Here is a 12,134-nt window from a genome sequence, read left to right on the forward strand (position 1 = left end):
AATAATTGCACCACGGGGACCATCTAGTCAACTGAAATCTAGGGTGCTTTGGGGCTCACAAGGGAAGTAGTCGTCCAGACCTTTACCTACTTAGGGGACTACCTACTTGTTCCATGTGTGGCCAGACGGGCCATATTAGATGAGTATGGAGGCTTCTTAAGCTCTCGAATTGTGTAAGTCAATCATGTTAATTTCATCATATGATCGGTCTGTATAATTACCTTGACATTTAAAAGTTGTTTATGAATTTTTAAAGAACTTGTTGATATGTGTGCAGCTAGGGATTAGTTGTCCTTTTTAGTTATTCATAGTAGTTGTTAATTAGATTAGTTGTATTTTAGTTAATTGTAAATCTTTTCCTTTTTTGTATTGCCTTGTATAGCTATATATACCTCTATATTGGAGAAGAATAAAATAATCTGCTATATTCCAGCATGGTATCAGAGCATTGATCCTAAAACTTTTCCTCTTTTTTTTTTCTCCAGCGATTTTTAGGCTAACATATTATCCGACCAATTCCGATTTGGTCTGAAAAGTTTGCCGCTGCCACTATCGCTGGAAACTGCTTTACAACCGCTACTATGCAATCTTTCTACCGATTACTGCTATTCTTCCCATTTACTCTCAACATGGGTGATGAAAACTTTGTTGCTACCCGTTCTCCGGCTACTGTGACTATGCAGTAGGACAACATGTCTCTACAAATCACCCCAGACAATTTGGATGGCTCAAATTACTCCACATGGTCTCAAAGCGTGGAGATGTATATCACAGGAAGAGGAAAAGTGCAGTATTTTAACTAGGAAAAAAAACCTAAACCCGATGAAACAGATGTTGCTTACTCTACTTGGTTGGAGGATAATGCCATGGTTAAATATTGGCTTCCTAATTCAATGACCTCCAATGTTAGGGTTGTGTTTCTTTGTCTCTCTACTGCTCATGATGTTTGGGATGCGGTTTCCCAAACCTATTTTGTGGGCAAGGATGCTTCACAGATGTATGAACTCCGATGTCGGTCTGATGAGACATGCCAGAATGGTAAGTCTATGGCTGATTACTATGGTGCTCTTCAACTTATTTGGCAGGAATTGGACTACTTTTGTTTGAGTGCAATGAAGTGTGCCACAGATGCTGCCACCCAAAAAAAGAAGATTGAGAAGGATCGTTTATATGATTTTTTGGCTGGTCTTAATCCTAGTTTAGACCAGGTTTGGAGTCAAGTCTTGGTTCAAGATCCTCTTCCCAGTGTCCGTAATGCTTTTGCTTTTGTACGTTGTGAAGAGCTTCGGTAGACTACTAAAAAATCTGACTCTCTCTAAAAAATCTCATGTTAAGAGCATTTGTTGTTCGCCAAACCGACACAATTATGTGAAGGAAAAGAGAAAAAATAAGGATAAGTAATAAATAAATTTAGAGATTTAAATTATGAATTTTTAGTTTTTTTTAAATAAAAAAAAAGTTTTGTGAGTTTCTAACATTAACTGTTTGAATTAGTCAAAAAAATTGCATTTTATTAACAAAAATGTAATTTATTTTTTAAATTTTGACACAAATTTTACAAAACTTCACTGAAGTCCAAATTTTTTTAAAAAAATATAATTTTTTGATTTGTTATCAAACAAATAATATATATCATAACCCTTTTAGTAAAGTTAAGAGTTTAAATCTTATTTATTATAAACGTGACAATCTCTCTCTCTCTCTCTCTCAACTATGGCCTTCGATAGTTAATAATGTCATCCTCCTGGCTTGTTCACTTGCAAAAAAAAATTAGAGACTAATTTTTAAATTTTTTCCTTGTCATTTTTTTTTAATAAATTATGGATGCTGGAAATTAATAATGGTAGAGGTTTTTATTTTTTATTTTTCCACTGTAAATTCTTAGTTTGGAAGCCCTTTTTTCACTTAAAAATGTTGAAAAAGCTCAAAGAATAAGCCTTTTTTTTCCAACTACTTAACATCATCTATAACGATTAATGCCAAAATAATAATATGACATGCTATGAATATGATTGGTCTGCCTGAGCATTGTGGGGTCATTGAATCGGCCACTTACGCTTATCCACTTACTAGATTTTGAACTAACATGATTTTCCTTAATTTTTTTGGAGATTTTTTTTTAAGGTCCCGGTATTAAGATTTTATAGCATAAAGGACACTCAATATTTTAAGGTCCCTCAACATCGATTCAGAGAAAATTCAATCCAAAGAATTTCTCTAGACACATCACAGAGAAAATCTCACCAGAGAATTTCTCTTGATTCAACCCAGAGAAATTTCCAGCTCCACCCCAGAGAAATTTACTCAATCCCAGAGAAAATCCCCTCCAACTAGAGAAATTCACTTGTGTTGTCTGCAGTTTGATGGCTTCAGTGATTTGGATGCATATTCACAGAGAAAATCTCACCAGAGAATTTCTCTAGATTCAACCCAAAGAAATTTCCCTCTCTACCCCAGAGAAATTTACTCAACCCCAGAGAAAATCCCCTCCAACTAGAGAAATTCACTTGTGTTGTCTGCAGTTTGATGGCTTTGGTGATTTGATCCAACATTATTCTTATACTACAAAAAGAGACTTGATCCAATAATCACATTTGTGTCTATATTCATAATGAATTCAACATACAAAGCAATCCTTGGAAATTCTCTGGGTTCAAGACCTTGAACATTCAAATTTCTCTAGACTAATTTTTCTGGACTAACATTCAAATTTCTGTGGACTAACATCAAATTTCACCTTTTTCAAATTTCTCTGAACTAACATTCAAATTTCTCTGGATTTCTGGACTAATATAAAAAACCCTTGAACCTTTCACAAATTTCTCTAGACTAATATTTAAATTTCTCTGGATCAACATTCAAATCCTTTTATCTATCTAGAGAAAATTGAACACCACAGAAAAAATTAAACAAGGCAGGAGAATTAACCAAACCAGAGAAATTTTAGCACAAATTTCTTACACAGAGTATTGAGAAAGGTTTAATAGCAAGGTGATTTTGTTTTCACTGCCCTGAGATTATAAGGAAGGGTTCCTAATAACAAAAAGTTAAATAAGGAAAAATTTCTGTAAACTTGCACTATTAGTAGCTTATGATCATAATAAACAAATTGAAAAACTAGCAAGACTACCTTGTTATTTCTTGCATCTTCAATGATATCCTCAAGCAGATCAATTCTACAAACTTGCCTAGATCAATTGAAAAGAATGCTAGGAATTAGGATACGGGTATTGATTTCACTAATGAATTGAACATGTCAACCTTGTATAGTTTGGTCTTCACATGTTGATAGTGGTTCAAGATTCCTTTCAACCATTGTGCCTACACGTGTCCTCATTTGCAAGGGACTTTTTCCAAATTAAGCTAAATTAGCAACTTATTTTCCAAACTAGGCTTAGTTTGGATGAAATTTCCAAATTAAGCTAAAACGTGGTTGTGAACCACACTTTCACAGTTTTTGTACCTATCGCGCAGAAATTTTGACAAATTGTAAAAGCGTGGTTACAAACCACGCTTTTAATTAAAAAGACGTGGTTACAAACCACACTTTTAAGTTAATTATAAAACGTGGTTTTAAACCACGCTTTTAAGTAAAATAATTTTTTTTTCTTTTCCAAAAAGCGTGATTTCTAACCACGCTTTCTTAATTAAACTGTTTCAATAATTCATCAAGCACACGCACTCACAAACACACACACACACTCACTCTCTCTCTCTCTCTCTCTCTCTCTCTCTCTCTCTCTCTCTCTCTCTCTCTCTCTCTCTCTCTCTCTGTGACAACCACACACACACATCACTCACACTCACGCCATCGAATATATATATATATATATAAAAATTTTAATAAATATTTATAATTTAATATATATATATATATATATATAAATTTTATTTCATAAAATTGAAACCAATATTAAATATATATAATAATAATTTATAATAGCAAATAATAATCAACTATATAAAATGATTACTTTTTATTTTAATTCTTAATTTTTATTTTTTTTTACTGTTTAGGGATAAAATTTATTTTTTTTTATTTTAGGGTTTAAGGTTTAATTCTTAAAATTTATTTATTTTTATTTTAGGGTTTAGGATTTATAAAAAAAAATAAATTTTAAGAATTAAATTATAAATTCTAAATCCTAAATCCTAAACTCTAAAATAAAAATAAATAAATTTTAAGAATTAAACCCTAAACCCTAAAATAAAAAATAAATAAATTTTATCCCTAAACACTAAGGTAGCGTTTGGTAACATTTACGTTTTTGGTTTATGTTTCCAAAAATTTTATAAACTGGCTTCTGTTTATTTTTAGAAAAACATAAATTACAAATGTGTTTGGTTTGAACAAAATGTTTAAAAAAAATTTAAAACATAAACTAAAAAATATGTTTGTTCAAGCCTAAAATATTTATATTTATATTTATTATTTATGGCAATGGGATCACACATATTATAATTGAAAAAAAATTAATTAAAAAAAATAATTGAAAAAAATTTAATTGGAAAAAATGTGGTTTGTAAAAATTATTGAAAAAAGTTTAATTGGAAAAAATTTAATTGAAAAACAATTATTTGAAAAAAAAATATTTGAAAAAAAAATTAATTAAAAAAATAATTGAAAAAAACTTATTTTTCAAAAAAAATTATTTGAAAGAAAAAATTGAAAACTGAAAACGTAAACTCATTTTTTGAGTTTACGTTTTTTCCTCAAATTTATAAACTGAAATAACTATTTATAAACCACAAAAAATTATCAAAACCCCGAAAAATCGTTGATTTATAAATGGTTGTCTCAGTTTATAAATTTGAGGAAAAAACATAAACTCAAAAAATGAGTTTACGATTTCAGTTTTCAATTTTTTTTTTTCAAATAATTTTTTTTTCAATTTTTTTTAAATAATTTTTTTTTTCATTTTTTTCAAATATTTTTTTTTTCAAATAATTGTTTTTCAATTAAATTTTTTCCAATTAAATTTTTTTCAATAATTTTTACAAACCACGTTTTTTCCAATTAAATTTTTTCAATTATTTTTTTAATTAATTTTTTTTCAATTATAATATGTGTGATCCCATTGTCATGAATAATAAATATAAATATAAATATTTTAGGCTTGAACAAACATATTTTTTAGTTTATGTTTTTAATTTTTTTTAAACATTTTGTTCAAATCAAACACGTTTGTTATTTATGTTTTTCTAAAAATAAACAGAAATCAATTTACAAAATTTTTGTAAATTTTGTAAATGTTACCAAAAACGTAAATATTACCAAACGCTACCTTAGTGTTTAGGGATAAATTTTTTTTATTTTTTATTTTAGGGTTTTGGGTTTAATTCTTAAAATTTATTTATTTTTATTTTAGAGTTTAGGATTTAGGATTTAGAATTTATAATTTAATTCTTAAAATTTATTTTTTTTTATAAATCCTAAACCCTAAATCCTAAACCCTAAAATAAAAATACATAAATTTTAAGAATTAAACCTTAAACCCTAAAATAAAAAAAAAATAAATTTTATCCCTAAACAGTAAAATAAAAAAAAATTAAGAATTAAAATAAAAAAGTAATCATTTTATATAGTTGAATATTATTTTCTATTATAAATTATTATTATATATATTTAATATTGGTTTCAATTTTATGAAATAAAATTTATATATATATTAAATTATAAATATGTATTAAAATTTATATATATATTGAGTGTGATTGTGTGTGTGTGTGGTTATCAGAGAGAGAGTGTGTGTTTGTGAGTGCGTGTGTTTGATGAATTATTGAAAGCGTGGTTTCTAACCGCGCTTTCTTTATAACACAGTTTAATTAAGAAAGCGTGGTTAGAAATCACGTTTTCTGGAAAAAATATATATATATATATATATTATTTTACTTAAAGGCGTAGTTTGAAACCACGTTTTATGATTAACTTAAAAGCGTGATTTGTAACCACGTCTTCTTAATTAAAAGCGTGGTTTGTAACAACACTTTTATAATTTGTCAAAATTTCAGCGCGATAGGTACAAAAATGGTGAAAGCGTGGTTCACAACCACGTTTTAGCCTAATTTAGAAATTTCGTCCAAACTAAGCCTAGTTTGAAAAATAAATTATTAATTTGACTTAATTTGGAAAAACCCCATTTACAATGTTAGTTATAACTCTCGTACATATGTAATTGTGAGAATAACTTAACCATGTTCGAAACTAAACCTACCTACACGTGTCCACATTTACATTTTTGCAATTATCAACAAACTATGATTGTGTGGAAGCGCTCCAATTGGGTTGTGATTTGGGCTTGGGTAATATTCAGCTTTAAGGCGATTCTCTTAATGTGGTGTCTGTAATCCAAGGCAAGACGAATAACTTGCTTTGTTATGGTCATTTGGTGGGTGTTGCTTAGGCGCTACTCTTGCGATTCCATTCCTCATTGGTCTCCCATGTTTATAGGTAAAGCAATTCTGTAACACTTTGTTTAAGTAGGCTAGCCTTTGGATGGAGAAGGTCCCTCCCTTTTTATTGGTGTTGGTAGCTTTTGAGATTTCTATTTCTTTTCCTATCTAAAAAAAAAAACAAACAAACAAACTATGATTGACTAAGCTTGCATTTTTTTTTTGTTTATATATATTTATAAAATTTTGAAAGTTGTAACGAAAATTTATTAGTTTATTTTCATTTTTTTAAATTGTTTGTAGTTTACAAAATTTATTAAACTCTTAACTTAAAACAAATTAGTTTCACATGTTTAGAAAAATAATCTTTCTCTCACTTCAATTCCTTCAAGCCACCTATTCCTCATCACCACCATCAGGCATCACATCTGGCCACTCTCACCCCACCTCCGGCCACAATCGCCAACAATTTCCTCTAGCATCCCCTCTAGCCACCATCTCTCACGATCGACAACTACCTTTGGTCGCTAACAACTATCTCCCATGGATGGAAATCGCCTCCAAGCACTGATGACCACATCTTGCTGGAAACTACTTTTGGTTGCCTCTTTCTGTCGAAAATCACCTCTAACACTATATCCAGTTGTCAGCAATTACTTTTGATTACTCCCTTATTTTCAAAACAAAATTTAAAACATATATGCGCATTAAACATTTTTTTTATTTATCAAAAATAAATATAAACATGATTAATTTTTAAGTATAATAAAAGATTATGTGAAGTAAAATCAAATTGTTAGGCCTTAATTATAGAGAGCAAGTTCAAACAGTTTAATTAACTTGTCTTTGTCCAGCCTCGTTGCGTTGGACTTTTCTATTTAGTTTGCTTCCACGAAAAAAAAGTTTGGGATTTTGTACACACTGATTAATATTTTCCGAGAAATATTATATACGATTGATTATATATATATATATACGTATCAGTTTTTACATGAATATTAATAATTAATTCTCTTATGTATATTTAATTATTAAAATTTTTATTTTTTTGGATTCATAATTATTAAAATATTTAATAAAAATAAATAATATCTTATTATATAATTTGATAAAAAAATTAAATAATATATAACAATCCTAGTATTTTTAATCATGCCTTAGAACAACTCCAACCACACTCTTTATTTTTCACTAGCTAAAATATGAAAAAAGTATACTCTTTATTTTATCTAATTAGTTTAGATATTGCGTGCTCCAACCATACTCTTTATTTTAATTAGTCATTCAGACTAACTTAACCAATTTTCAAAATAAAAACGGATATATATTACTGTATTTTTCATAGAATGCCACATTTTAAGTGCTACTTAAATTTTTTATTGATAGCAATTGCAATTATCAGGAGCTTAATGAATTTTTACTTTATATATTCAATTGTAAGTGTTGGATTACATTATCAAACATCACCTTAGCTAGCATATTAATTACATTGGATAGAATTAGAGAATATATATATATACATATGTGTGTATGTGTGTATTGTTATGGTTGTAACCATTGATCTGCATCAATGAAAGACGCATTGAGGAAAGGAGAAACTTGTGTATCATTCAGTCTTTGGGCATATGGCACATATGGGAAATTTTAATTAATTACTGGTCTCTGGTGGGGTCATTGAAATCGTTCCATCCCTCAGGAGCAATGATATCAGTCATTTGTGTGTAAGCAAAGACCACTGTGGAGAAGGGCCTTCATGCTCTACCTAACCATATTCTTCCAGTCCCTCCCACACTGCAGTTCACAAATGCAAATCCACTGTTTTCATCCTTTGAAGCTCTTCCATGCGCGCTTACCACTCCGTTTATCACCTTCGCCCCTAGTGCCACTGGGTTCACAATCGAACTCAGCTAGCAACTCTGTATTCATTCATTCATTCATCCATTCATATTCATTATCATTATAGCCAAAATTGCAGAAGTATTGCCAAAGACAGAGAGATAAGCAGAGTAGAGTATTATATATTACCTCATACAAGGACCTAGCATTGCCAAAGATAAGTCTTGAACCCTGGATATAGCAATCTTTGAAGTAATGGCAACCCCTATCATCATGAAGGGTGTCTTGGGCTCCAAAGAATCCACAACCCCAAAATGCAGCTTGGTCTCCTGCTATCCTAATTGACAATTATATATGGATTTTGAATACAGAATCAGATTCAGCAGCAACAATTGAAAATTATATAATCATGATTCTAGTACTAGTACAAGTAGTAGTGGTGGTGATATTGTCATTATCAGCAGCAACAATTGCAGCACCACCAACAGAAGCAGATTCAGCAGCAACAATTATATATGATTTTGTTGGTGATATTGTCTTAAAGCAATAGTTGAAGTACTAAAATATGTGGTATATTTTTTTGGTGTGGAGTGGGTTCTAAAGAAACAACAGCAAAATCAAAATGAATTGGGTAATTTTCCATTTCACAAGAATCAACAGGCCATAATTCAATAGAAAGGGACCTATCAATAATAATGACATGTATCAGCTCACCTATATGAATTTTGGCTTCCACATCAAGATACAAAATTGACTGCAAAAAATAGATGCAAGCTTTCCACTTCCCACAGATTTATGAAGCATAAGTCAATGGTGCCATCTAAAAAACACATACAAAATAGTACAAGAAATCTGCCTAATCCCATACAAAATGATGGTTCCAATGCCTAATCCCATACTTCAACCTAAAACTCCAAAGAGAGTTGGCTAATGTTCAAAATCATCTAGACAGTCCCCTTCCACATTGAAGGACTTGACATGTGAAACTAAGGTGAGATATATATGGTCATATATTAGTAGATTAGAATTATATCAAATTAGACATTAATTATGTTTAAAAAAAAAAAAAATCAATGCTATATAACCATGAGACATATAACAAGTCCAATAACCATTATAACAACCATAAAATTGTTCACTCTAATGAAAATCAAACTTTAAAGACAAGTCAAACTCCAAAATTTCAACAATTTTAATAGTAATATCGTCAATCTAACGCCAATCAACCACATGACATGAGCACAAGTAAAAGTAGTATAACAAGAATATTCGAAACTTGAACTAGCTAGGAAATTGTCGCCATAGTATGGACGATAATGAATGATTCAATTAGTGGTAATAATAGACAAATTTTTGTATATCCTTCATAATACATAAATAACCATTATAACAACCATAAAATTGTTCACTCTAATGAAAATCAAACTTTAAAGACAAGTCAAACTCCAAAATTTCAACAATTTTAATAGTAATATCGTCAATCTAACGCCAATCAACCACATGACATGAGCACAAGTAAAAGTAGTATAACAAGAATATTCGAAACTTGAACTAGCTAGGAAATTGTCGCCATAGTATGGACGATAATGAATGATTCAATTAGTGGTAATAATAGACAAATTTTTGTATATCCTTCATAATACATATTAAAATTAGCAGAAATGTTATAGGTGGGGTTCTTTGAAATAAGACTCTACACTCTACAGGCCCTTTCTTTGCCCTGTCTCTGTCTAGATTCAAAAGAGGGCAACAATCTTTGCATTTCTACAAATGAAAGAAGCATTATCACATTCACATTTCCATTATCACATTCATGCTTGGGCCACGTTTCTCTGCTCCACAACAACCCATAAAGTTTCTTCTAATCCCACTTACAAGATCAAATTAATTAACAAAAAAAAAAAAAAAACATAAACTTTCACATCAAGAACAATTGCAACTTAGAAAAAGTCCACAAATTCCTAAAAAGCCAATACTCAAAGCATGCACATATGAAATGCAATGCTAAAAACAGACTCTGCTAACCTTTATGATCTAATTGCACTAAGCAAAACCTTTACATGACACTGAACCATGCATAGTTTGAATAGAATGATGTAAAAAAATGAGTGAGAGAAGGGTTTCACAGGTTTAAAGGAAAAAAATACAGTTAGTGTGCAAATGAAATCCACAATTTGCATGTGCAATAAATGATTTCATAAATTAATCCAGTCGAAGGGGGATGACAGGGAGGGAAATAAGGGGGTTTGTAGAGAGGTTTAGGAAGAGAGTTTCACATATAGGAGATGTCGGAAGCTAGGGTTTGGTGGTACAGAGTGAGGGAGTTGCAGAGATGGGGAAAGGAAGGTTCAACATAGGGTTTCACAAGTAGGTGCGTTGAAGAGGGAGTGATGAGTGCGATAGGGTTTTGCCGCCCATGAAGAGGAAGAATAGATAGATTGAGAAGGATACATACCTGAATGAGGAAGAGAGCTGCAAAGATGTGAAATGATGGAGTTTAGACTTTGTGGGAAACGATTTCACGGGCAAAGGGTTTCAATACAATTTGCAGAGTGGCTCTTCATATGTAGCCAACGAACCAGCCCATTGGAGGACTCAAAATGTATTGTGATTGGCTAAAATGCCTAACATGCCTATTTTGGCTCATACTTTGGAGTTGTTAGTTGCTAAGTGTTTGAACCCATAACCCTAAGACTGTCATTGTCAATCCTAGACATTTCTTGAAGTATTTAATTAATCAATAAGATCAAGTGATATGATTTGCCACGGCACAACTGAACGGTTGGTACCATTCTGCCATATATATTATAATAAAATTAATGTGTATTTATACAAAAACAATAATCATATGGAATGGAATGTTTATACGAAATTTCTGACAAAAATAATGTTGTAGTGACATTTTTTAAAATATCACAAAAATTCATATCATTTGTTATATATATATATTATCTAGAAATTCTAATTATATAAACATCCGATTTGTTAACAACCACCATCCGATTTGTGGTTGAGACCAAAATTTTCACAGCTACACCATGGATTTGCTAGACATCTTATTGGATGGTGCCACATCAGCCAAATTAGCAAAATTCTGTCCTACATTTACATACACAATCCCCCATCAGTTTACATCCATCCCATTTCTCCCCACGTTTATAATTTTATATATAAAATTTTAGATTTTTTGATGAATAAAAAAGATTTTGCAATTGAAAATTTTTGAGCAATTTTGGAGGAAAAAAATGTGATAGACCTGAAAAAATATTTATGAGTTGTGTGTTATATTTAATCTGTGATTTTGTGTGATTTATGGATCCTGTTGGGCAGTGGTACTAAGGAATCATGTGATGAAGGTTTGAGAAGTGGGAAAGAACGATGGTGGCTCTAGAAAAGAACGAAATGGGAAAGAGTTTGACTGCAACATTTCAATGCCATATACAAGCAAAGTGATTTTTTTTAATTTTCTTCCCATATTTTTGGGATATTAATTTGTTACGTTAGTTTATAGGATATTAATCTGTCATATAAAAAAAGGATTCCTTCATTTGCCTACATGACGACGGACTCGATTACTTGATAAGCACAATTCCAATTTTCCAAATCATATGCTTGCAGATGCTCAATTTCTACGGAGAGGAACGGTTTGCCACCAACACCAACGGTTTTGGAAACCCAAACGACCGCTGCACGTATACCAAACCTCTCACTTGGGAAGAGCTCCTCAGAGATGTGTGACAAAGCCTACGTAACGCTCGAGCAGAGGATTGAACATAATAGAGAGCTCACTTAGTACCCAATGAGACTTGAGGAAACCATTGGCGTCCTCAAAATCATAAGCAATGAGCTCATCCCAGGCAATGTAAAAGCCCCCCTCAAATTCAGTTCCAACACCAGAGAGAGAA

The 12,134-nt window shown here is 30.9% G+C and overlaps 1 protein-coding gene and 1 long non-coding RNA gene across 2 annotated transcripts; one reads left to right on the top strand and one right to left on the bottom strand.

The window, feature by feature from the left end:
- The first annotated feature begins 866 nt into the window (after window positions 1-866).
- LOC114322682 (uncharacterized) lies at window positions 867-1,292 on the top strand. The gene has a single exon (XM_082880915.1). The coding sequence runs from the start codon at window positions 867-869 to the stop codon at window positions 1,290-1,292; it is 426 nt and encodes a 141-aa protein (XP_082737041.1).
- A 6,507-nt stretch (window positions 1,293-7,799) lies between these two features.
- On the bottom strand, window positions 7,800-10,788 carry LOC114298305 (uncharacterized). Its single transcript, XR_014335756.1, has 3 exons — window positions 10,685-10,788; window positions 8,419-8,566; window positions 7,800-8,309 (listed from the first exon to the last, which is right to left on the bottom strand). It is a non-coding gene; the product is annotated as an uncharacterized LOC114298305 (long non-coding RNA).
- Window positions 10,789-12,134: the final 1,346 nt, after the last annotated feature.

Source organism: Camellia sinensis, chromosome 7 (genome assembly GCF_055761805.1).
Source record: "Camellia sinensis isolate YWXY chromosome 7, ASM5576180v1, whole genome shotgun sequence".
Lineage (NCBI taxonomy): Eukaryota > Viridiplantae > Streptophyta > Magnoliopsida > Ericales > Theaceae > Camellia > Camellia sinensis.